Raw genomic sequence first — 27,083 nt, 5'->3', positions numbered from 1 at the left:
TTACAGTTGAAACTGTGCTGGTCTTGAAGGTGAACTTTATTCACCATGACTTTAGATAATGTTTCTTTGTTAGTTTATACAGAAGAGATTTTATTTCTAGATGCATTGTTGTGTCATGTTTGATGAGAACGAGTCATCAGACCTGAAAGTACTGGATCTGAAGATGATTTACTAACTAGGGGTTGAACGACTTCTGATTTTTTTTTAAAGTTGACTTTTATGTGATGAAAGTTGAGTTGAAGTCTATTTCTCACAGATTTCTGCTCATTCTAAATCAGATATAGATAAAGTAGCACAGTAAAGATTACATTTACATGAATGCATTAGTGAGAGCGATTGTGTGTGTGAATTATTTCTACATGGCAGTGTCTCTCTAGTAGTAGTGACGCTGTGGACTTTAGTTATTAAGAAATATATGCTTGAACTTCTCCATTTCTAAGTTATTTTATTGAGAAACAACAGAACAGAGATGACAGTACATTTCCTCACTGAAAGATTCTGTGCATGCGTGATGTACGAGCTACTGTCTGTAGTCTATGTGTGTGTGTGTGTTACAGTGCAGCAGCGTATTAGATTAGACCAGCGATTAATTTACCTGGACAATAAGCTGTTTAAAATGTGCATTCTCCCGTTCAACTTCAAACATCCAGTAATATAATCATGCATGTCTTGTGGAGCTTTCAGAGCATACATTTATTTGACATTTTAACTGTTTGGAAACAGAGCATAAATGTGGAAGTCCTTCAAAGGTTTATTATCTTGTTGTGCCATCTATAGAGGGTTTTTACGATGCGTCATCAATCCGGATGTTGGCCATTTTGGAGGCACAGAACGTAAACAATGCCACTGAATGGACTCGCAAATTTGACTGATTATTGCTGCTAAAAAATTGTAAAGTTTTGGTCTGTACTAATCTGTCGCATCGGTTAAAAACATTTCGAGTTCTGTCAAAAGTTAAAGAGAAGAGAGCAAAAAAAGTGATTAAAGAAGGCGTTTGTGGTTTAGAGAGGTACAGTTACAGCATCAGCTCATCAACCACATGCACATGTGTAAATTAATTTTTACAATAAATTCATCCACCGCTTCCAGTGATTCGATGGGAAGCTGAATGCATTCAGGACACTCTGGCTCTTCAGCAACCTGCTGCTCAGGTGATTGACCTTGGCCACCAGCTGGTCCTGCTGCTGCTTAATGTGCTCCAACAGGCTTAAAATGTGGACCTGAGCAGCTGTTGAATACATAGTATTATAGAATAATTATGTTATAGGGAACATGCTTAAAGTCGCTGCCGAAACAAGGCTTTGTTGTTGCAGAGTGCCGGACGAGCAGACAATTATTATTTTTGAATCCAGCGCAGCGCGGAAAAAAAAGCTGTAACGTTACATACCAGCCTCCTACAGTTCTGCAGCTCAAGACGCAGTAGTCCAGCGAGTCGGGTACACATTTCCAAGTTGTAAAATTTAGATAAAACAACATATCTATCGCAAATGTAAACACCTCCATCAATGCCACCTCCCTTATCGCCAAAGAGCTGCATGGACACACAAATCAGATCCGAACAGTTGCGATATACAGTGTGGACATCATTATTTTAGATCAGATTCCAATCGGATGCAAAGATAATCGTATTTGGACTAACAGTGTGAATGTAGCCATAGTTAACTAAGTCAACATTTAAGCCATAGTCGACTCTTCATTTACACATGTTCTATAACAGTACCTCTCTCTACCACAAACGCCCTCTTTAATCAGCAATAATCAGTCAAATTTGCAAGTTCGTTCAGTGGCATTGTTTATGTTCAGTGCCTCCAACATGGCCGACTTCTGGATTGATGACGCGTCCATGAAAACCGCCTATAGGACCAGCGACTAGTCAACTTAAAGTGTCATGGCAGAGCATTGATGTCGAGTAGTCGATTAGTCTGTGCATCCCCTACTACTGACTGTGAATGTTTTTGCTATGCACGAGTAGATTAGATGATTGACTGAAACTCTTCCCACATGCAGTGCAGTGATACGGTTTCTCTCCAGTGTGGATCCTCTCATGTGATTTCAGATGTGCTGACTGACTGAATCTCTTGTCACAGTGTGAACACTTGTAAGGTTTCTCTCCAGTGTGGATCCTCTCATGTGTTTCCAGATATCCTAACTGACTGAATCTCTTCTCACAGTGTGAACACTTGTAAGGTTTCTCTCCAGTGTGGATCCTCTCATGTGATTTCAGAGATGCTGACTGACTGAATCTCTTGTCACAGTGTGAACACTTGTAAGGTTTCTCTCTAGAGTGGATCCTCTCATGTGATTTCAGAGATGCTGACTGACTGAATCTCTTGTCACAGTGTGAACACTTGTAAGGTTTCTCTCCAGTGTGGATCATCTCATGTTTTGTCAGGTGTCCTAACCGACTAAATCTCTTGTCACAGTGTGAACACTTGTAAGGTTTCTCTCCAGTGTGGATCATCTCATGCTGTTTCAAATGTTCAGCTCTAATAAAAGTCTTCTCACACTCAAAACACATATATTCTCTCACATCACTGTGTATCTTCTGATGTACTTTTAAATTCTGCAGATGTGAAAACCTCTTTCCACATAAAGAACATGAATGTGGTTTCTCCTTTGAATGAACTCTCAGGTGCTCCTTCAGGCTTGAAGCCGTCAAAAATGTTTTTCCACATTGATCACATTCATAAGGTTTCTCTCCAGTGTGGATGTTCATGTGCATCTTAAGGTTTGATGATGCTGTAAAACTCTTCCCACACCGATCACATCTGTAAGGTTTCTCTCCAGTGTGGATCCTCATGTGAATCTCAAGACCAGGTTTGCTTCTCAAACTCTTTCCACACTGAGTGCAGGTGAAAGATTTCTTGTCTCTTCTCTTCTTTAAATCTTTCTGTTTGGTTTGAGAGCGACTCAAAAAGTTTTCTCCAGTTTTGACATGTTTGTCCTCCTCTTTATTCAGTTCTTCATGCTCCTCGTTTTCTTCAATCAACTCTAAAGTCAAAAAATAATTTTTTTAGCAAATCACAGAGACAAATGTTTAAAAAAGACATACATGTGAACCCTGAAATAACAGTGTAATGTGGACAAGTGTTATAGAAAATATTTTGTTCATTTTTATAAATGATATGTCTCTGGATCTTTACTGGAGTGATGGACATTGTTCTTCCTGTTATACTACATACTATAACAAATGTTATACTCATTTGTTTGAAGTAGCTTTTGGCACAGGGGAACCGCCTTGATGAATGTGTTGTATTCTATGTGTACCTTTATTCTTAGCATTTTGTTACTTCATTGTTCTTAATGTATCAGTGTGTGACTAACATTTCGTCTTTTTTTAACATTTAGACATTTATTTTTATTTATTTTTTTGTGTGTATTTTACTGTGAAGTACTTTGGTAGGCCCTGGCCTTGGAAATGTGCTATATAAATAAATGTGACATTGACATTATACTTATTAATATTAATAATAATTATCATTATTAAACATTTTACAACATAAGACACAAATCCCATGTTTCTACAGTGAGAACCCTTACCATTTGCTGCTTCAACTATATTATTGAACAGCTCTTTATATCTTTCCCATCACAACAAATCAAAATATGACAAACTGTTTAAAGCTTTATAACCTTCATGTTCATCATCACTGAAGAATCAAGAATAAACACCAACCTGTTTGTTCTTCAGTGTGTTTCATTCTGCAGGGTTCTGGATCTCTCATGTTCTCTCTGTTCTTCAATAAACTCTGTCTCTGCAGATTTCACTTCTTCCTGATGCTTTGATGCTCCTCTTCACTTGTAGACTGATGGGAATATTCCAGCATTTATTGATGAACTGCAGTGGGAGGAGCTTGACTGAAGGTGATCCTATTGTGGGAGGAGCTTTAGTGAAGGTGTGATTGTTGGGGAGGAGCTTCACTGAAAGTGATACTGTTGGGGGACACAAAATCACCCTGTTCACTCATTCAAAGAAAACAACAGACTGACTTACATTTTGTAAGACATGATTTGTGTTAGAAAGGCTGTATGTGAAGGAGTGACAATGGCCATGAATATTTCGTGATTCACACCTGAGAGACAAAGGAGCTCCCAAAATGGGGCATCATCACTCAGTGGTGTAGTGCAGGCTAACTCCTGTTACTTATATATAGTACTGTATTATATTACACAGGGCATGAAAACATCTTTGCATTATATGACATTGAGATGCAATGAATTATAGTTTAATTCACAGACAGTAGTTCTGCAGCTGTTGAATGCATTCTGATACATATAAAGTCTTAGTCAGGAGGGGAAAATGTGATAAACCTTGAATCCGTTAAAAAAAGAAACAAAGCCAACATGATCCAGATTTTGAGTTAAGTTCCCCAGCTCTAGTAGCAGAATTAGTAGTAAATATCTTTGAGTATTATTTTTTTAAAGAAACAATGTATCAAGCATCACTAGCCCTAAGTTCTGTTACTACAACAAATATTTAATTTCATTACTAGTCATTAGTGATTCTAAACAAGACACCCATTGACATATTTTCAGCTGCTCTAATATTGATGAGTTTCAGATTATAAACACTCTTTCAATAACTTCAGGACCAGTCTGCAGATCACCTCTCTTTAGTCTGAGTGTTTGCCGATAGAAACAAATCATTAAAGTCAGAATATTTGCTGCAATCTGATGACATCCATCTCCATTAACAACACATGTCAATAACTACACTTGTATGGCAAGCCGAATTAACTTTTATTCATTCGCAGGATATGTATTCTTGATATCAACAATTCAATTTTCACTAGTTAAAATGTTCATTCTTGATATCAACAATTTAATTGTCACTAGTAACAATGTTCATTCTTGATATCAACAATTCAATTTTCGCTAGTAACAATGTTAATTCTTGATATCAGGAATTGTATTTCTACTAGTAGCAATAGCTATTTTTGATATCAACAATTCAATTTCCACTAGTAACAATGTTAATTCTTGATATCAGGAATTGTATTTTCACTAGTTAAATGTCACCATAGGCTTCCATTCAAATTTAATTGTTGATATCAAGAATTGCTTTCTTACTAGTTGAAATTCCGATTTCACATATCAGAAATACAATTCTTACTAGTAAAGACCTTTATTTTTGATATCAGTAATCACATGGTTACTAGTACAGACGTCTATTCTTGATATCAACAATTTAATTCTTGATATCAACAGTTTAATTGTCACTAGTGACAATGTTCATTTCTGATATCATGAATGTAATTGTTACTAGTAAGAAAGCCATTTTAGATATCAGAAATTACCCTCCCAATTGTTGATATCAGAAATACATTTCATTATCACTAGTAACAATTAAATTTTTGATATCAAGAATTAACATTTTTACTAGTAAAAATGTCATTGTTGATATCAAAAATTATATTTCTACTAGTAAGAAATACAAAGCTGATATGTGCATTTAGAATTGTAACTAGTAACAAATGCATTTTGATATCTGTAATAGTTTTGGCGCCGTTTTAACATTTAAACATGTGAATTGTTGATATCAGTAATTTAATTCTTGATATCAACAATTACATTTCCACTAGTAACGACGCGTATTCTTGATATCAACAATGACGTCATCACTCGCAGAAATAAGTTTATCATATCAACAATGAAATTACAACTAGTAATAAACATAATTCTTGATATCAGTAACTTAATTCTTACATGTTTAAATTGCACTTTCTCTAGTAAAAATTGTAATTTAAGATATCATTAATTCCTTTTTTGGATATGTGCATATCAATGAACCCCTTTTTGGATATGTGCATAATTTAATGACGAGTCCAACCCTTTATGAATGTTTATTGCTGATAGACGACAAGGTAAAGAGTCCAACAGAGAATGGGCACATTCCACCTACCAACGTCTGGTAGTGTTAAACAATAATATAAAAAGACCTTAGTTTTCTGTTGTAATTTGTGGCGCAGATGGTAGAGGACAAAGCAGTAGTTTTTTTGACGCGAAGGACCCGGGTTCGATTCCGCCTTCTGTCGAGCTCTTTCTTCACCCTTTTCACGTCCAGTAGCACATCGGAAAGGCATATATTTTCTATAAAACTCAACGAAATGATAGAAAAGTAAAAAATAACGTGGATATTGTATAAGGTTAGGGCACATTTAGGGGCGGCAGCCATTTAATATTTTTTTTAAATAAAATTACAATTTACACTCAATATGTTATTATTGTAGCCTATACTGCTTTATAATGTGGCCTACTACAATAATGAGGTGCACATATTGGTCACTACTTGCACTAAGTAGCACAAACAGCATCAAACTACTATTACTGTAAGAAAATACTCATATTATTAAATAGTGTAAATACAATCTATTGCTAATAAAATATGCAATTTTCACTTAGTGTAAATCTAATTCATTGTATTCAAATAGCCCCTGGCAAAATCAAATTCTAAACTACCGGTATCAGCCAATTTCAAATGGAAGATGAAGGCTGTGATATTAAGTTTATACACTAGAGGGAGATTATAAGGATTTATTTATTGAAAATAAATGCAATAAATGTGTATAACCGTAGTGTAGCGACAGTAGTTTTATATTATTAGTGTGCATAGAAATATGTTAAATGCTTGTAGATCGTTTACCCCAATAAAACAAACTTGATTAAATATACAGTATCTCACAGAACTGAGTACCCTCACATTTTTGTAAATATTTTATTTTACCTTTTCATGTGACAACACTGTGACTGAAGAAATGACACTTTGCTACAATGTAAAGTAGTGAGTGTACAGCTTGTATAACAGTGTAAATTTATTTACCATTCCTCTTGTCCACCGATGCTTCAAGAACCGGACAACATGTTATATAAAAACAATTCCTATTAGGACACGACTCATTCATGTAGCCAACGATATTCCAAATAATAATAATAATAATAATAATAAGTATATTTTTCCTTTTGGTTGTATTTTTTATTTGATGTATTAGAAGAAAGTGTAATAAAATAAAAAATAAAAACCTGAATAAACGACATGAAGTTGTTTTTAAAACTAAGGGAATGCCTTGTTCATTTTTCCTTTAAATTATCTGAAGGACTTGGTGGCCAAAAAAAAAAAAGAAACAGTATCGATTTACAAAAATGAATCCAGCCATAATATAATTTTCAAGTTTCAACGACAAAACACATAAATAAGGGAGGAGCCGTTTCTGCACGTGGACGTTCTTCTGCCATCTTTGGCCAATACTGACACTAGAACGAGGGGTGTCGGAAATCTCATTAATATTCATGATCTCCTTTATTTTTGATATCAGTAATCACGTGGTTACTAGTACAGACGTCGATTCTTGATATCAACAATTTAATTCGTAATATCAACAATTTAATTGTCAATAGTAACAATGTTAATTCTTGATATCAACAATTCGATTTTCACTAGTTAAAATGTTGATTCTTGATATCAGGAATTAGATTTCTACTAGTAACAATTGCTATTTTTGATATCAACAATTCAATTTCCACTAGTAACAATGTTAATTCTTGATATCAGGAATTGTATTTTCACTAGTTAAATGTCACCATAGGCTTCCATTCAAATTTAATTGTTGATATCAAGAATTGCTTTCTTACTAGTTGAAATTCCGATCTCACATATCAGAAATACAATTCTTACTAGTAAAGACCTTTATTTTTGATATCAGTAATCACACGTTTCAGCTCATAAACCCCGGCCCCTGCATGTACACGAATGGAGCGTGATGCAACTACGTAAATCAAATTAAATGGAAAATTCAGTTTTCCTTAGTGTTTTTGAAGCAAAACATGAGATAAGTCTGACGCTATAAGCAAACATACGACCTATCGCTGTTGCCAGTATGGAGTGAAAACAGTATCAAAACCTCCCCCAAAAAATACGGGAGAGATCCACAATCGCACACAATATCCACAGTTGCACGCGAGAGATCCACAGAGTGAGAGAATCATGGCAGCTTGTGAGACATAGATGAGGAAGGTCGATATTATTATAATATTCAGAAATCAATTAATTGCAATGTTTTTAAAGGGAAAATGCAGAAGAGAAGAAGTGATTTTATCAAGATTAATAATTAACTTGTGGATATTTATGATCCACAAGTTAATTATTAATTCATGTTAAAACACAATACATTTGAATCTTTATTTGAATAAAGTTGTTTTTACATTTAAGTGCAATACAGTTTTTACTGAACTTTTAGGTACAACACAATTTAATTTAACAATTTAGTTTTTTTTACCTGTTTGTAAGCACAGTGTAGTGTTAATGTTAATTTTCAAACTGTATATTTACAATGTTAAAGTGGCTGACAACAGTAAATATTATTATTAGGGATAAAACTGCCTGGGTTTTAATAGTTTTAATAGTTAGGCCTACTGTGCTACTGAATTTTAATGCTGGTATGGTGGTACTTGGAGAGTCAAATATTTTCTGAGTTGGTACATGGTATAAAGTTTGAAAACCACTGGCCTAAACAGTTACTATAGTGTTTAGTTGTTGACATGTTAATGTAGTTATGATTACCAGGCTTGGCATATAAAATCATGTGTTTTTAAATAACATAAAACTGTATGTTAATGGCATCATCTATCATTATTGTTATGCTATCATTATTTACCATGTAGCAATTTTTTTTTTTTTTTTTTTTTTTCTGACAAGAACTAGGCAGGAAAAGTATCTGTACCTATATAAGCCACGACATTAAATCAGCTTTACCGGAAGTTTGAGCCTGTCCTCCAACAAAAAACGACCATATAGGTCATTTGTGCAAGCACCTTATTACGACCTATATTTACGTTTTAAAGTTAAGCACCCTCTAGCGCGTGTAAAAATAATGACAGTATCGCGTTGCGTCCGTCGTCATGAAATGACGTATCATGTCATTACCAATCAAAACGCACGTTTATTTAAATGAAATGCATGGGCTTTTTACACTGATCTCACAGTATTTCGTACATATTTTACTAGGTGGCTTATTCGTTCGAATGACCACACCTAACCCCACCCCTAAACCTAACCCTCACAGAAATCATGCTAAATTATGATTTATTGAGCATATACATTTTCGTGCATGTCCGTTCCCTGGGATCGAACCCATGATAGCATGATTACATATCAAGGTATAACACAATAATCTACCAACTGAGCTACACGAAACACAAATCAGAGGGCAAATAAAAGAGTACAAAACATTAATATGAAAACGACCTTTAGCCGATAGGGGCGCAATTGTAGTATACGCTCTGATGGGTCGTATTTCAGGGATTTGGACAAACGACCTATACGAGCGTATTGGTTGGAGGACAGGTTGGGAAGTTTACGAGCTGGCTCATCTATGCGCAAGTTACAAAACCATTACAAAACCCTTAAGGCACAACGCTATTCAAACCAGCTCAAAATGGTGTCAGAACAGGCATTCTGTACTCACTACTCCTAAAGTTTTTATACGATTAAATTTTATTATAAACCGCATAAATTAATATTTCATTAAAATCCGTTGTTAAACCATTTATCTTTTGATATGTCATATTACACTCCTGTACTAATCAGCAGATACAGTAAAAACAACAACTCACCAACAGATATCGTTCACCCAAAGTTGTTCGTTTAGGATGCAGCTCAGATAAGTATTGCCATTTCATCTTTTACGCGTCTTTAAATAAACGTTTAACAACTTAAACAGCATTTTTCACTCGATTCCTCAGCTTCTTCTCCTCTTTGACCATTACTGTTCGAAGTATGTGTGCTACAGTTGCACGCGCACTACATTCAGATTTCTTAAAGAGGAAGTGTCAGGACAATACCATTATAGATGTTTGTGTTTCTATTAATTCTTAGTCACATGTAGTACATTTTAACTTATTCGAACATTATGAAATATTATATTTATTATACTTGCCTTACTGTATTATGAATTTCAGAGTTACAGAGCGAATAGCATCCCGTGACTCCATGTCTGCTGTCATTTTCGATTTCTCTAACCTAAACTACAATCTTAAACTGGGAGCTTAGCATCTACGTCACGGCTCTCAGTCCGCCCTCTGTTAGTTGATTAGCTGGCTGTTTTGGACCCGGAGGAAAACTGGGAGATGGTTTGTTATTTCAGACTGAGTACAGAAGTGAACTGAAATTGAGCAGAAGTACGAAGTCTGACGTAGTCAGGTTAGAACAAGAGCGCATATTTATATATATATATATATTTACACACACACATATATATATAAATAAACTACTTTCCTTTATTAAGGTCTAAACAAACCAAATTAATAAATGAAACTCCTAAAAAACTCTCTTCTCACACTCAAAGCACACATGATCTCTCACACCAGTGTGTATCTTCTGATGTAGCTTTAAACTTTAGATGTGAAAAACTCTTTCCAGATAAAGAGCATGAATGTGGTTTTTCTTTCGTATGAACTTTCAGGTAATTCTTCAGACCTGAAGCCTCATAAAAATGTTACAGTTGAAACTGTGCTGGTCTTGAAGGTGAACTTTATTCACCATGACTTTAGATAATGTTTCTTTGTTAGTTTATACAGAAGAGATTTTATTTCTAGATGCATTGTTGTGTCATGTTTGATGAGAACGAGTCATCAGACCTGAAAGTACTGGATCTGAAGATGATTTACTAACTAGGGGTTGAACGACTTCTGATTTTTTTTTAAAGTTGACTTTTATGTGATGAAAGTTGAGTCGAAGTCTATTTCTCACAGATTTCTGCTCATTCTAAATCAGATATAGATAAAGTAGCACAGTAAAGATTACATTTACATGAATGCATTAGTGAGAGCGATTGTGTGTGTGAATTATTTCTACATGGCAGTGTCTCTCTAGTAGTAGTGACGCTGTGGACTTTAGTTATTAAGAAATATATGCTTGAACTTCTCCATTTCTAAGTTATTTTATTGAGAAACAACAGAACAGAGATGACAGTACATTTCCTCACTGAATGATTCTGTGCATGCGTGATGTACGAGCTACTGTCTGTAGTCTATGTGTGTGTGTGTTACAGTGCAGCAGCGCATTAGATTAGAACAGCGATTAATTTACCTGTAAAATAAGCGGTTTAAAATGTGCATTCTCCCGTTCAACTTCGAGCATCCAGTAATATAATCATACATGTCTTGTGGAGCTTTCAGAGTATACATTTATTTGACATTATAACTGTTTGGAAACAGAGCATAAATGTGGAAGTCCTTCAAAGGTTTATAGTGAGTGAATAGTGAAGTGACATTCAGCCAAGTATGGTGACCCATACTCAGAATTTGTGCTCTGCATTTAACCCATCCGAAATGCACACAGAGCAGTGAACACACACACACACTGTGAGCACACACCCGGAGCAGTGGGCAGCCATTTATGCTGCGGCGCCCGGGGAGCAGTTGGGGGTTCGATGCCTTGCTCAAGGGCACCTAAGTCGTGGTATTGAGGGTGGAGAGAGAACTGTACATGCACTCCCCCCACCCACAATTCCTGCCGGCCCGGGACTCGAACTCACAACCTTTTGATTGGGAGTCCGACTCTCTAACCATTAGGCCACGACTTCCCTTATTATCTTGTTGTGACTTATTATCTTGTTGTGCCATCTATAGAGGGTTTTTACGATGCGTCATCAATCCGGATGTCGGCCATTTTGGAGGCACAGAACGTAAACAATGCCACTGAATGGACTCGCAAATTTGACTGATTATTGCTGTTAAAAAATTGTAAAGTTTTGGTCTGTACTAATCTGTCGCATCGGTTAAAAACATTTCGAGTTCTGTCAAAAGTTAAAGAGAAGAGAGCAAAAAAAGTGATTAAAGAAGGCGTTTGTGGTTTAGAGAGGTACAGTTACAGCATCAGCTCATCAACCACATGCACATGTGTAAATTAATTTTTACAATAAATTCATCCACCGCTTCCAGTGATTCGATGGGAAGCTGAATGCATTCAGGACACTCTGGCTCTTCAGCAACCTGCTGCTCAGGTGATTGACCTTGGCCACCAGCTGGTCCTGCTGCTGCTTAATGTGCTCCAACAGGCTTAAAATGTGGACCTGAGCAGCTGTTGAATACATAGTATTATAGAATAGTTATGTTATAGGGAACATGCTTAAAGTCGCTGCCGAAACAAGGCTTTGTTGTTGCAGAGTGCCGGACGAGCAGACAATTATTATTTTTGAATCCAGCGCAGCGCGGAAAAAAAAGCTGTAACGTCACATACCAGCCTCCTACAGTTCTGCAGCTCAAGACGCAGTAGTCCAGCGAGTCGGGTACACATTTCCAAGTTGTAAAATTTAGATAAAACAACATATCTATCGCAAATGTAAACACCTCCATCAATGCAACGTCATTCCCTTATCGCCAAAGAACTGCATGGACACACAAATCAGATCTGAACAGTTGCTATATACAGTGTGGACATCATTATTTTAGATCAGATTCCAATCGGATGCAAAGATAATCGTATTTGGACTAACAGTGTGAATGTAGCCATAGTTAACTAAGTCAACATTTAAGCCATAGTCGACTCTTCATTTACACATGTGCTATAACTGTACCTCTCACAACCACAAACGCCGCCTTTAAAGGGTCATTCCACCCGTGGAGACATGAATGTGTATTGAAAGTGGGTCATATATGTAGTAGAATAGTATCATTTTTATTTTATTTTGGTCCTTCTGGGCCTATAAAAGGCAGAAAATAACTTTTTAGAGCTTGTGGACTGTAGACAACAATCCCCATAGTGCATTGCAATGCTCAGCTCCGCATGCCACTCCCACTACTCCGCCCATCAATGTGGATTATAGTTGAGCTCTCCTCTACGCTACCGATTGTAAATTATTTGGCACAATTTGTTGTGAAGAGTTATTTTGCGACCCAATTAATGTTTTTGTGACAAAATGGTGTGCACTTGCATAGTACCGGGATGTTGTTCAAGAACAAGGAAAATACCCGGAGTAAGTATTCACAGATTCCCGAAAGATACGGACTTGTGCAAAAAGTGGCTACAGGCTAACGTTATCAATAACCCTAAGTTCGGTGAGGACACAACACTTGAAGCACTAAAAAAAGCAGACGGTGTGCAGTTTACATTTCAAGCTCGAAGATTATGCGCCTAACCCCCTAGGATTGAAGAGACCCGTGCTTTTGAAAAACGCAATTCCTTCAGTATTTTCCTTGCCAGACGATGGCGACGAAAAGCCAGGAATGTCGGGAACCACCAGCTCTAGCAGCACTAAACGCATTTGCCTGGAGGTAATGTTATTTCTGACTAGACTCTATTAGCAGCTAGTGGCTACTGAGAACACACACTGACATATTCGTCTGCTGTAAAGAAACACATCTCCTATGATTTTTCTGTTTATGAACTAAATATCTTGTATGTTTTGCTCGCTTGTTGTTTTAATGTGTCTGCCTCAGTAACTAACGTTACACTTGTCAAGAAATGAGTAAGTAAAGTTAGTATGTAACGTAATAATGTAACGTTAGACACTTAGCTAAAAGTTATATATAAGTTTGCTATTATCGATGTAAATCAACCATGTTTTACTGTGTTAGTTTGACGCTTTTCATGTTTTTTTAGCTGCTCGTCGATGTACTGTGGCTCATAAAGGTAGCCACGAACATCCGTTTCTAACATAACTTCGTCTAAATCAAAATCCTCCCCAATGCATCCGTCTGAAAAATCAGTATTTTCCTCCATATTTTCGAAAAGTTTCTCCCGGTGAAATCAAACGCACGGGCACTGATCTGTGATAGGTCTGTTAGCGCATTAGGTACAACCCCCTATGGGCAGACTACTTGTGCTTGTAGTCTTTACAGAAATCCACCCTTTTTACACTTCCTCCTACAATGACGTCAAATGACGATTTTTGCGTCATTGTAGGAGGAAGTGAAAAAGGTAAATAGTGGATTTCTCTCGTCTCAGGGGAAAATGAGAGAATGTTGCACAACCAATCAATAGTATGTCTGGTTTTCTAACAATGGACCTCTTAATGCAAATGGGTGGAGTGACCCTTTAATCAGCAATAATCAGTCAAATTTGCGAGTTCGTTCAGTGGCATTGTTTATGTTCAGTGCCTCCAACATGGCCGACTTCCGGATTGATGATGCGTCCGTGAAAAACGCCTATAGGACCAGCGACTAGTCAACATCAAGTTTAAAGCGTCATGGCAGAACATTGATGTCGAGTAGTCGATTAGTCTGTGCATCCCCTACTACTGACTGTGAATGTTTTTGCTATGCATGAGTAGATTAGATGATTGACTGAAACTCTTCCCACATACAGTGCAGTGATACGGTTTCTCTCCAGTGTGGATCCTCTCATGTGATTTCAGAGATGCTGCCTGACTGAATCTCTTCTCACAGTGTGAACACTTGTAAGGTTTCTCTCCAGTGTGGATCCTCTCATGTGTTTCCAGATATCCTAACTGACTGAATCTCTTCTCACAGTGTGAACACTTGTAAGGTTTCTCTCCAGTGTGGATCCTCTGGTGCCGTTTCAAATGTTCAGCTGTAATAAAAGTCTTCTCACACTCAAAACACATATATTCTTTCACACCAGTGTGTATCTTCTCATGTACTTTTAAACTCTGCAGATGTGAAAAACTCTTTCCACACAAAGAACATGAATGTGGTTTCTCCTTTGAATGAACTCTCAGGTGATCCTTCAGGCTTGAAGCCCTCAAAAATGTTTTGCCACATTGATCACATTCATAAGGTTTCTCTCCAGTGTGTGTGTTCATGTGTCTCTTAAGGTTTGATGATGCTGTAAAACTCTTCCCACACCAATCACATCTGTAAGGTTTCTCTCCAGTGTGGATGTTCATGTGCATCTTAAGGTTTGATGATGCTGTAAAACTCTTCCCACACCGATCACATCTGTAAGGTTTCTCTCCAGTGTGGATCCTCATGTGAATCTCAAGACCAGGTTTGCTTCTCAAACTCTTTCCACACTGAGTGCAGGTGAAAGATTTCTTGTCTCTTCTCTTCTTTAAATCTTTCTGTTTGGTTTGAGAGTGACTCAAAAAGTTTTCTTTAGTTTTGACATGTTTGTCCTCCTCTTTATTCAGTTCTTCATGCTCCTCGTATTCTTCAATCAACTCTAAAATACAAGTTAAAAAACAAATTTTTTTTAGCAAATCACAGAGACAAATGTTTAAAAAAGACATACATGTGAACCCTGAAATAACAGTGTAGTGTGGACAAGTGTTATACAAAATATTTTGTTCATTTTTATAAATGATATGTCTCTGGATCTTTACTGGAGTGATGGACATTGTTCTTCCTGTTATACAAACTGTTTGAAGCTTTATAACCTTAATGTTCATCATTGCTGAAGAATCAAGAATAAACACCAACCTGTTTGTTCTTCAGTGTGTTTCATTCTGCAGGGCTCTGGATCTCTCATGTTCTCTCTGTTCTTCAATAAACTCTGTCTCTGCAGATTTCACTTCTTCCTGAAGCTTTGATGCTCGTCTTCATTTGTAGACTGATTGGAATATTCCAGCATTTATTGATGAACTGCAGTGGGAGGCGCTTCACTGATGGTGTGATTGTTGTGGGCGGAGCTTCACTGAAGGTGTGATTGTTGTGGGAGGAGCTTCACTGAAGGTCCTATTTGGTTGTTAAGTGATGACGTAAGAAGCGCTGTTTCCGGGTCCAAGCCTCAACTCGCTTCACTTGAGAATACGACCTCAGCACCCATTTATGAGCACTGTTTATTCATATTAATAATTTAAGCTAAACGCTTTCAAACTTACGGTATACACTACAGTCTCCATGCTCACAGCGTCCCAAACACAAATAATTTTTATATATATTTTTATATTTATATTTTCATTGTCTGGCTATCGTTATGGAGGTATGGAGGTAAAGGTTAAGATTATAACTTTTTCGCTAGTATTCTATCACATTGTGAGTTTATATTAGCACCTTTTGTTGTTTTCTCGTGGTAACTGATAGAGTTTAAACACGGAAGCGCTGCTACGTGACGTCAGACGTAACAAGCGAATTGTGGGAGGAGCTTTAGTGAAGGTGTGATTGTTGGGGAGGAGCTTCACTGAAAGTGATACTGTTGTGGGACACAAAATCACCCTGTTCACTCATTCAAAGAAAACAACAGACTGACTTACATTTTGTAAGACATGATTTGTGTTAGAAAGGCTGTATGTGAAGGAGTGACAATGGCCATGAATATTTCGTGATTCACACCTGAGAGACAAAGGAGCTCCCATAATGGGGCATCATCACTCAGTGGTGTAGTGCAGGCTAACTCCTGTTACTTATATATAGTACTGTATTATATTACACAGGGCATGAAAACATCTTTGCATTATATGACATTGAGATGCAATGAATTATAGTTTAATTCACAGACAGTAGTTCTGCAGCTGTTGAATGCATTCTGATACATATAAAGTCTCAGTCAGGAGGGGAAAATGTGATAAACCTTGAATCCGTTAAAAAAAGAAACAAAGCCAACATGATCCAGATTTTGAGTTAAGTTCCCCAGCTCTAGTAGCAGAATTAGTAGTAAATATCTTTGAGTATTATTTTTTTAAAGAAACAATGTATCAAGCATCACTAGCCCTAAGTTCTGTTACTACGACAAATATTTAATTTCATTACTAGTCACTAGTGATTCTAAACAAGACACACAATGACATATTTTCAGCTGCTCTAATATTGATGAGTTTCAGATTATAAACACTCATTCAATAACTTCAGGACCAGTCTGCAGATCACCTCTCTTTAGTCTGAGTGTTTGCAGATAGAAAAAAATCATTAAAGTCAGAATATTTGCTGCAATCTGATGACATCCATCTCCATTAACAACACATGTCAATAACTACAGTAGAGCACATAATAATAATATATAAATATAGTTTGATTTTGAACAGCATTCTGAACAATAATTATCTTTGCTACAATTGTGCATGTGCAAAAGCTGACAGCAGTTACTTAAATAAAAAAAGACTTGTAAACTACATAAAACACCACAAAGCAAAATAATGTTCCCTGTGTCTATATTATAATTCTGCTCATATATTTATGTATATATTTAAAATGTCCTACGTGAAACCGATTAAAAACACTGCAGAATCATCTCGCATATTGCTGCATAAACAAAGAGTATTTAAAAAGGCGAAATGCCGTGAAAATCTAACTCACCTCAGAAGACTCCACGTCTAAAGCTTCGGCAGCTCTTTGTACCTCATCAGGCGATGACTTAAATAACAGCGCTTTGCACAAAGGTACCTGGCATTACGGACAGACTTTGATGTAAAACCTTCTCTCTTTCCAAAAAAACCATCGGGTTAAGATGTTCCAGGCGCCAAAAGCCCTACTTGCAAAAATCAGACCTGTGTGCCGCGCGAGTCCTGAGAAGTGACACAGTTCAGCTCATAAACCCCGCCCCCTGCATGTACACGAATAGAGCGTGATGCAACTACGTAAATCAAACTAAACGGGAAATTCAGTTTTCCCTAGTGTTTTTGGAGCTAAACATGATATAAGTCTGACGCTACAAGCAAACATACGACCTATCGCTGTTACCAGTATGGAGTGAAAACAGTATCAAAACCTCCCCAAAAAAATACGGGAGAGATCCACAATCGCACACACAATCCACAGTTGCACGCGAGAGATCCACAGAGTGAGAGATGTTGTGTTCATAGTTAACCACAAGGTGGCAGTGGAATGTTGAAGTGTTGAAGTGCTGCTTGGGAAGTAGAAATTTGAGGTGATATGTTCAAGAAGACAAGTTTGACGTGTTAAATAAAAGAGCATTGAAGGAATTACTCCGGTCTTGTGTTTAATACCTCAATACACAACAATTGGCGACGATGGTTTCCGTGCCTACACCTGCATCTTTTCTGCCATGCAGTGGAGAGCCTGCGATTCCTTTTGCTACCTGGCGAAAAATGTTCGAAAATTACTTGCTTTCTATTAATGCTACAGGAGACTCATGACCGGATGCCAGGAAACATGCTATTCTACTACACAGTTTGGGGACTGAAGGCCAGAGGCTGTTTTACACGTTTCATAATACTGGAACTACATTTGCAGAGGCAATGTCAGCGTTGGACAATCATTTTGTTCCAAAGGTGAATGTTGTGGTCGCTCGACATCGCTTCCGCCAGCGTTCTCAACGCGCCGATGAGACCATTTCACAGTTCCTATCTGCTTTGCGGGAATTATCTTCATCATGTGCTTATGGTGACATTGAAAGTGAAATGCTGTGCGATCAGCTGGTCTAACGATCGTATGCTCCAGCAGTGCGAGACAGACTCCTGCTGGAACCATCACTGACACTTGACACCGCTATTGTTATTGCATGTCAGGTGGAACAAACGCTCTCTAATTCGGACATGCTCAAGGCACAAAGTGCAGTTCAGGCCGTAGCTTCTAAACCCTTTCATCGGAAGAAGCGTGATGCACATTCCAATGGAGCAAAATCTGTGGCTGATACTACACGGCGCGCAAATCCCGCGTGTTACCGTTGCGGAGCTACAAATTACCTCGCTAATGCTGCCGATTGCCCAGCTGCTCGAGCCAAATGCCGTACTTGTGGTTGTTCTTTTGACTGATTCTGTAAATACTTCTGCAGACAAACTTTTGTGCAATCTTCATGTTACAACGGCAAATGGTGCTTCTATTGAGACTGAATTAGTCGTGAACACAGGCTCTTCAGTGTCAATCCTGTCTGTGGCTGTGTACAAACGACACTTTTCGGATTGTTCACTTACTGCTCCCAAAGTGAAACTGGTTACATACTTGAAAGAAGATATCCCCGTACTAGGATGTTTACATGCGGACGTTTCACTGAATGAAAAGGTAACCACCGCTTGTTTTTACGTTGTGAAAGGTGGCTCTGCTTTGATGGTTATGGACCTAATTCGAGCCTTGAACTGTTCTTTTCACTTTGGTACTGTTACTGCACCTAACGAACTACATGCACTCGTTAGTGAAACTATTTCTGCTCCAGATACTTCTGTGGGGTGCGTGAAAGGCTTTGTTCATAAGCCTACAGTCAAACCTGATGCTACTCCAGTTCGACAGAAGCTTCGTCGACTTCCATTCTCCGTTCAACAAGCTGTTTCTGCAGAACTGGACTCATTACTGCAAAATGGCATTATTGAGAAAACGATTCTTCCCCATGGATTTCGCCTATTGTTGTCACCACGAAGAAAGGAGGTAAAATACGTCTCTGTGTTGATCTGCGCGAGCCAAATAAGGCCCTGATTGTTGACAGCCATCCTCTGCCGCATATGGACGAACTGTTGAGTGAATTAAGAGGCACATCAGTGTTCACTACAATTGACTTAGCGGCTGCTTACCATCAGCTTACCTTACACGAGGAGTGCCGGGACATCCCCGCGTTTATTACGCATGATGGTCTCTTCAGGTACTGCCGGGTTCCATATGGTCTTGCTTCCACGCCATCTGCATTTCAAAAAATGATGGAAACTGTCCTGAAAGGCATACGTGGGGTGAGGAACTACCTGGATGATATTATAGTATACGGTGCCACCCAGGAAAGTCATGCAGCGCTTGTCCGACGCAGGACTACAACTGAACTGGGACAAGTGTACGTTCAGCCAGTCATCCTTAAAATTCCTTGGACATGTTGTTTCCAAACATGGAATTTTCCCAGATGAGGAACACAAGTCCGCGATCATTGAGGCTCCTGCGCCACACGATGTTGCTTCCTTGCGCTCATTTCTGGGACTGATTTCATGGTACAGCAAGTTCTTGCCGAACTTCGCTTCTGTTGCTGAGCCGTTGCGTGCACTACTTAGAGATGCGTCAACTTCTAAATTTGAATGGACTGTGTCTGCTGAACGCAGCTTCAAAGAGCTGAAAGAACTGCTTTCTGGAAGTCAGGGGCTTGCGTTGTTTGACCCTTCCCTCCCCACTATAGTGTCGACTGATGCTTCTGACTATGGACTGGGGGGGGTTTTGACACAAATACACCCAGACCGTGTTGAGAGAACTGTAGCGTTTGCTTCTAGAACCCTTACTGCTGCCGAAAGGAAATATTCTACGGTCGAGAAGGAGGCGTTGGCTTGTGTCTGGGCCGTAGAAAAGTGGCGGCCGTATTTGTGGGGTCAACACTTTACGCTCAGAACTGATGATTGTGCGCTCACTACACTATTGGCAACCAAAGGCATTGGCCGGGCCGGTATGCGGGTCGCCCGGTGGTCGGCACGCTTGCTTTGCTACACATATGACGTCATCTATCGACCTGGACGTCTTAATTGTGCTGCAGATTGTCTATCCAGGCTGCCATTACCGACAGGAAATGATAGTGCTGCTGTGGAACCAGAGATGGTTGCTTTCGTTACTGGACTGCCTACATTGTCTGTTGAGGATTTCATGGCTGCTTCGGAAGCTTGCGAATCGGGCAGGGCCGGCCGAAAAAATGCTGTGACCTGGATCCTGTTCTGGTGCCCTACTTTCACATTCGTGATGAACTGTGTGTGGATGGTGTGATAGTGAGGAGAGGTGAACATCGTGTTCTTGTTCCTTCTACTTTGCGCTCTAAGATGATAAGCCTAGCACATGAGACACACCAAGGAATTGTCCAGATGAAACAGAGGCTGCGTGAATTATTCTGGTGGCCTCAGATGGATGCTCAAATACAGTCGGCTGTCTCTTCCTGCTTAACGTGCCAATTGAATGACAAATCGGCTAAAACAGCACCGGCTCCTCTTCAGCCTGTCAGCCTGCCATCTGGACCATGGCAGAAACTAGCGATCGATATCGTTGGACCTTTTGAGAGAGGGCCTTTTGACTGTCGTTTTGCCTTTTGTCTGGTGGATTACCATAGTAAGTGGCCTGAGGTAGCATTTTCTCAGAATGTCACTGCTGAGGTGGTCACATCATTCCTCCAATCAGTTTTCAGTAGAGAGTGAAAACCACAGTGTGTTGTGACTGATAACGGGCCTCAATTCCTCTCCAGTGTGTTTGCAGCATTCTTAAAGGAGAGAGGAATAAGTCACATGCGTAGTACGGTCTATTTCCCACAATGCAATGGGGCTGTGGAAAGGTGGAACAGAGTCCTGAAAGAATGCATCCTCTATGCGGAACAGATGGGGAAACCATGGAAACATGCAGTCACCTTTATTTATATAGCGATTTAAACAAAATACATTGCGTCAAAGCAACTTAACAACATTCATTAGGAAAACAGTGTCAATAATGCAAAAATGATTGTTAAAGGCAGTTCATCATTGGATTCAGTTATGTCATCTCTGTTCAGTTAAATAGTGTCTGTGCATTTATTTGCAATCAAGTCAACGATATCGCTGTAGATGAAGTGTCCCCAACTAAGCAAGCCAGAGGCGACAGCGGCAAGGAACCGAAACTCCATCGGTGACATAATGGAGATAAAAACCTTGGGAGAAACCAGGCTCAGTTGGGGGGTCCTCTGAGACAAGGTCTTTACAGGGGATCTGTATCTGGGGCTCTAGTTGGTCTCCGCTGTCTTTCAGGGATGTAGAGGTCCTTTCTAGGTGCTGATCCAGCATCTGGTCTGGATACGTACTGGATCCGGGTGACTGCAGTGACCCTCTGATCTGGACACAGACTGGATCTGGTGGCCACGGTGACCTCGGAACAAGAGAGAAACAGACAAATATTAGCGTAGATGCCATTCTTCTAATGATGTAGCAAGTACATAGGGTGTTATGGGAAGTGTTTCCGGTTTACCTAATTAATGCAGCCTAAAAATCCTTTAACGGATTTGGATATTAAAAGCATCTTAGTACGTTATGTGTATGCCAGGTTAAAGAGATGGGTCTTTAATCTAGATTTAAACTGCAAGAGTGTGTCTGCCTCCCGAACAATGTTAGGTAGGTTATTCCAGAGTTTAGGCGCCAAATAGGAACAGTGACTGAGTTCTTGCAAAGCTACAGAGCTACCCCTCACAGTACTACAGCCGTTTCACCTTCTGAGCTTCTCCATCATCGCAAAATGCGTACAAAGCTGAATGTCTTTCCTGTTGGCCCCAAAAGTGACAAATGTGCTCGAGTGAAAGAGACTGTGAGTAACAAACAGTGCAAGAGTAAAGAGTACACTGACAAAAGACGTGGTGCCAAGTACCACACTTTCAAACCAGGAGACCAGGTGAGAGTGAAACAACCTGGGCATGTGAGGAAGGGTGTTTCTCAGTTCTCACCACCACTGAACATTGAGCAACATGAGAACATGAGAGATCCAGAACCCTGCAGAATGAAACACACTGAAGAACAAACAGGTTGGTGTTTATTCTTGATTCTTCAGTGATGATGAACATTAAGAATATAAAGCTTCAAGCAGTTTTAGATTTGTTGCAGAAGGAAAAAATATGAAAGTTGTGCAATGATTTAGCTGAAGCAGCAAATGACAAAGGTACTTTTTATAAAGTGGGTACTTTTTTATTTATTTATTTTTCAACATAATTTATGTAAGATAAATGTGTAGTTGCTTTGATGCTGGTCTTCACTTGTAGACTGATGGGAATATTCAGACATTTAGTGATGAACTGCAGTGGGAGGAGCTTCACTGAAGGTGTGATAGTTGTGGGAGGAGCTTCACTGGAGTTGTGGTAGTTGTAGGAGGAGCTTCATGGAAGGTGTGCTTGTTGGGGGAGGAGCTTCACTGAACTTGAGCCTGTTGTGGGAGGGGCTTTACTGCAGGTGTGATAGTTGTGGGAGGGGCTTTACTGGATGTTTGTGTGTGTGGTTGAAGCAGTTCTAGAAAATCAACAATAAATCAGTTACTGAGTTTGTGTTTTACACTAATATACAATTTGACCTCCAACTTCAATCTTTCAAGAGACCATAGTCTAAGTGTTGTCTCTTTGTTAATCATTAAATAACAGCAAAGACACAAAGATCACTGCACATAAATGTAAAACATTAATTCAGTAACACTGCACTCACATATGTGTTCATTCACACAATCTGCATTTAAAATCCCAGACTCACCATCTCTCTGCTGAGATCACTCTTTATTACCACAAATTTAAGTTCAATTCAAGTTTATTTGTATAGCAATACAATTACAATACAATTACAATTACAATACAAATCATTACAAAGCAACTTTACAGAAAATTACATTTCTACAATATTGAATAGTAGCTTATAAGTGGTGACTGTCAGTTTGTGCATGTATGACAGGATTTTTCAGAAAAATTAATACAAGAGAAAGTGTTATACCACTTAAAATTGATGCGCTACTTATAAATAATATTTTTACTGTGCTTTTTGTCAAAATTGGTTCATTTGGAATTATTCAGCCTTTAAAAACAATTTAATTGTTTAAATTATGCACATAATGTGAATAAAAAAAAGTCATACCTGCATACAAATGACTACACAATGTATACAACATTGTGACTTGTTAAATGCATACACTTCTGACTAATGTTTATAGAACATTTATAACTATTATTAACACACAACTAGTTCTTTAACCCGCAAAAAAAACCAGCAGACAACAATTTATGAAACTTAAACTATTTGTAATTTGAGCTGCTAGCTAATAACCAGACAGTATAAAACACTAACCTTCTGAGGTCTGGAGAAGTTTAGACATGGCTTGACATTGGTGCTTTTTGTTAGAAACATCTTAATGGTTAAAGAGTGTATTCAGTGTAAATCAAGTTTGTGCTTTTGAAAAAAAAAGAAAAGTTTATCGATGGTTAGTGTCATTGAAATAAGGCTATAAAACACATACAGAACAATTGTTCACAAGACTTTTGAGAACTGGAAGTGGTAGACTAGGGTTTTTGCTACAAAATGATGTGAAAATCACCCTGTTCACTCAGTCAAAGAAAACAACAGACAGATTTATATTTTGTAAGACATGTTTTGTGTTAGAAAGGCTGTATGCAAAGGAGGGACAATAGCAATGAATATTTCATGATTCACACCTGAGAAACAAAGGGCCTCCAATAATGGGCCATCAGTGAGGCAGGTAAGAAAGAATGTGAAAAGATTAAAAAAAATTTTTTATTTTATTTACAACACAGTTTAATCAGAACATAACTAATGAAGGTCAAAGACACATTATTGAGCACACTGTAAAGTAATAAATTATCTTGACTAGTTCTGAGTATTGTCTGTTTTGTAAAAGTTAATTTGACTTGTGTCTTTAAGTTTTATTTTGGGGACAGGTGGTGCACAACAAAGACTGCGAAATACTGAGAAGTTGCCACCAACTTGAGTTAACGCAGCTGCTTTGAGTCATTCCTTGAAGTCCTGCTAATAAAACTCAAAGGATGCGAGGAAGGTACGTTTTTTTATTTATTTTTTCATTTGTACTTATAAACTAGTAATGTTAACCGTGCTCTTGCGAATGTAATATGACTCATTGATTCACTGAGGATCTGAGTCTGTCTTAGGATGCAACTGCAATTAAACAATCTGAAAATATACAGTTGAAGTCAAACGTTTAAGGGACTATAACAGTTATAACCGTTAAAATGTATATATATATCACTGCAGCAATGCAGCGTGGCATGGAGTCGATCAGTCTGTGGCACTGCTCAGGTGTTATGAGAGCCCAGGTTGCTCTGATAGTGGCCTTCAGCTCATCTGCATTCTTGGGTCTGGCGTATCACATCTTCCTCTTCACAATACCCCATTGATTTTCTATGGGGTTAAGGTCAGGCAAGTTTGCTGACCAATTAGGAACAGGGATACCATGGTCTTTAAACCAGGTACTGGTAGCTTTGGCATTGTGTGCAGGTGTAAAGTTCTGTTGTAAAATGAAAACTGCATCTCCATGAAGTTGGTCAACATCAGGAATCATGAAGTGATCTAAAACCCTCTCCTCTCTTCCTCCAGACTCTGATATCCAAAAGAAATGCAAAATGTACTTTCATCAGAGAACACTTTGGACCACTACTGGACCAGAGATAACTTTGGACCACTCAGCAGCAGTCCAGTCCTTTTTGAAGCGAGACACTTCTGATGCTGTCTGTTGTTCAAGAGTGGCTTGACACAAGGAATGCGACAGCTGAAACCCATGTCTTGCATACGTCTGTGCATAGTGGTTCTTGAAGCACTGACTCCAGCTGTAGTCCACTCTTTGTGAATCTCCCCCACATTTTTGAATGGGTTTTGTTTCACAATCCTCTCCAGGGTGCGGTTATCTCTATTGCTTGTACATTTTTTTTCTACCACATCTTTTCCTTCCCTTCACCTCTCTATTAATGTGCTTGGACACAGAGCTCTGTGAACAGCCAGCCTCTTTTGCAATGACCTTTTGTGTCTTGTCCTCCTTGTGCAAGGTGTCAATGGTCATCTTTTGGACAACTGTCAAGTCAGCAGTCTTCCCCATGATTGTGTAGCCTACAGAACTAGACTGAGAGACCATTTAAAGGCTTTGCAGGTGTTTTGAGTTAATTAGCTGATTAGAGTGTGGCACCAGGTGTCTTCAATATTGAACCTTTTCACAATATTCTAATTTTCTGAGATACTGAATTTGGGATTTTCCTTAGTTGTCAATTATAAACAACAAAATTAAAAGAAATAAACATTTGAAATATATTAGTTTGTGTGTAATGAATGAATATAATATACAAGTTTCACTTTTTGAATGGAATTAGTAAAATAAACTTTTTGATGATATTCTAAATATATGTCCAGCACCTGTACATAATATAAATACTGCACAATAGTATAGCAGAGTACATATTGTCCCAGTCTACAGTGTGTTAAAGTAACACTGGAGCCGAGTTAAAGTTAATGGGATAAATAAGTGATTAATTAAGTAATGATTGAGCATTAGTAAAGAAAACCTGCTGTTAACTACGGGGGCTTTTACACTGGGCTCGTTTGCTGCGGTCCGAGCCCAAGCACGATTGTTCCCTGCCCCAAATCAACATTCCCCTGCCACTCATGTTTCTGGTTTGTTGAGGAAACAATGATATCGACAGTGTTACGCATGGGCGGGATATTTTACTTTCTGAACAAGTGCGCACCCGAGTCCGTGATGCTTGCATATTCATGCAAACCGTGCCACAATTTGGGAGCAACCGAAGTCAGACCACCTTCTCAAGGTAGTCTCAGTTCTGTACCCCAGTGTGCACCAGGGTCCAATGACAGTGTTCATATTAGTGATTTTTCATGTGAACCGTGCCCTGTTTCGCACTAAACTGCCAGTGTGAAAGCCACCTAAGTTGAAGATGAAACTACTGCTCAGGCTTTTAGACATGGAAACTTACCACACAAACAGTGGTAACTCTGCTTCAGTTTTGTTCAGAACAGAAACTGCAGACAGGCTGAATTAAATTGTAAATCCAAAACTGCAGACAGGCTGAATAAAATTGTAAATCCACTGTCTGACAGCAGGTGGCGCTTATGGAACAGCAGAAATAGAGCTGTTTTATCAGTAATCACTGTAATCAAAGCAAAGCTGCACTCATACGCACTACTGAATTAGACCTTTCAAACTTAGATTTTCCTTAAATTATTTAAATTATATGATTTAATTATAGTTTAATTAATTAATAGTTTTTTATTAACTCCATAACCCCTGCAATTTCCTCTTGATCCCCTTCTAGGAAACCCTGTTCTTAGGCATCTTAACAATAAATATATTTTTTAATGGAATTCTAACAAAACGCATAAATTAAAAATAAATAAATAAATAAATTCACATCATAAAGTGGCATTATTGCAAAACCCATCTAACACAAAAAAGATAAACTGTGAAAGAAAAATGTACCTTTGGAAATAAAATGTTAAAAGTGTGCTCAAAATCAACATTTATATGAATAACATTTAAATTGCAAATTCATTGTTTGCCACATAATGACAGAAACGGGCAACACATGCCTTTACATTTTGTTTATTATAAAAAGAAATGCAACGAATTTAAAGAAATTTAATCTATTACAAAAACTAACAATCGAGGCTTTGATTTATAGTATTTTAAGACTTAATAAGAACAAACCACAAAGGAGTCTTCTGACTTATAATAAGAATGCTTGTACTTTAGGCCAGACTCCACTTACTTTATCTATCCTGAGAATAATAAATAACACGGATAAAGGTGTTAAGATCAAAGTA

General features: G+C 38.2%; 1 protein-coding gene across 1 annotated transcript in view; it reads right to left on the bottom strand.

Annotated features, from left to right (window-relative positions):
- LOC132159302 (zinc finger protein 208-like) overlaps nucleotides 1-27,083 on the bottom strand; it is a 164,080-nt gene that overhangs the window by 13,589 nt on the left and 123,408 nt on the right. Inside the window, exons 2-6 of the mRNA XM_059568824.1 lie at nucleotides 14,233-15,118; nucleotides 11,972-12,054; nucleotides 3,800-3,933; nucleotides 3,677-3,749; nucleotides 1,938-2,991 (exon numbers count right to left, since the gene is read on the bottom strand). Coding sequence (XP_059424807.1) covers nucleotides 1,938-2,991; nucleotides 3,677-3,749; nucleotides 3,800-3,933; nucleotides 11,972-12,054; nucleotides 14,233-15,118 — 2,230 coding nt within the window. The remainder of the gene's footprint in view (nucleotides 1-1,937; nucleotides 2,992-3,676; nucleotides 3,750-3,799; nucleotides 3,934-11,971; nucleotides 12,055-14,232; nucleotides 15,119-27,083) is intronic.

The sequence above is a fragment of the Carassius carassius genome, chromosome 16 (assembly GCF_963082965.1).
Source record: "Carassius carassius chromosome 16, fCarCar2.1, whole genome shotgun sequence".
NCBI classification, from domain to species: Eukaryota; Metazoa; Chordata; class Actinopteri; order Cypriniformes; family Cyprinidae; genus Carassius; species Carassius carassius.
This window is presented reverse-complemented; position numbering and strand designations above follow the sequence as displayed.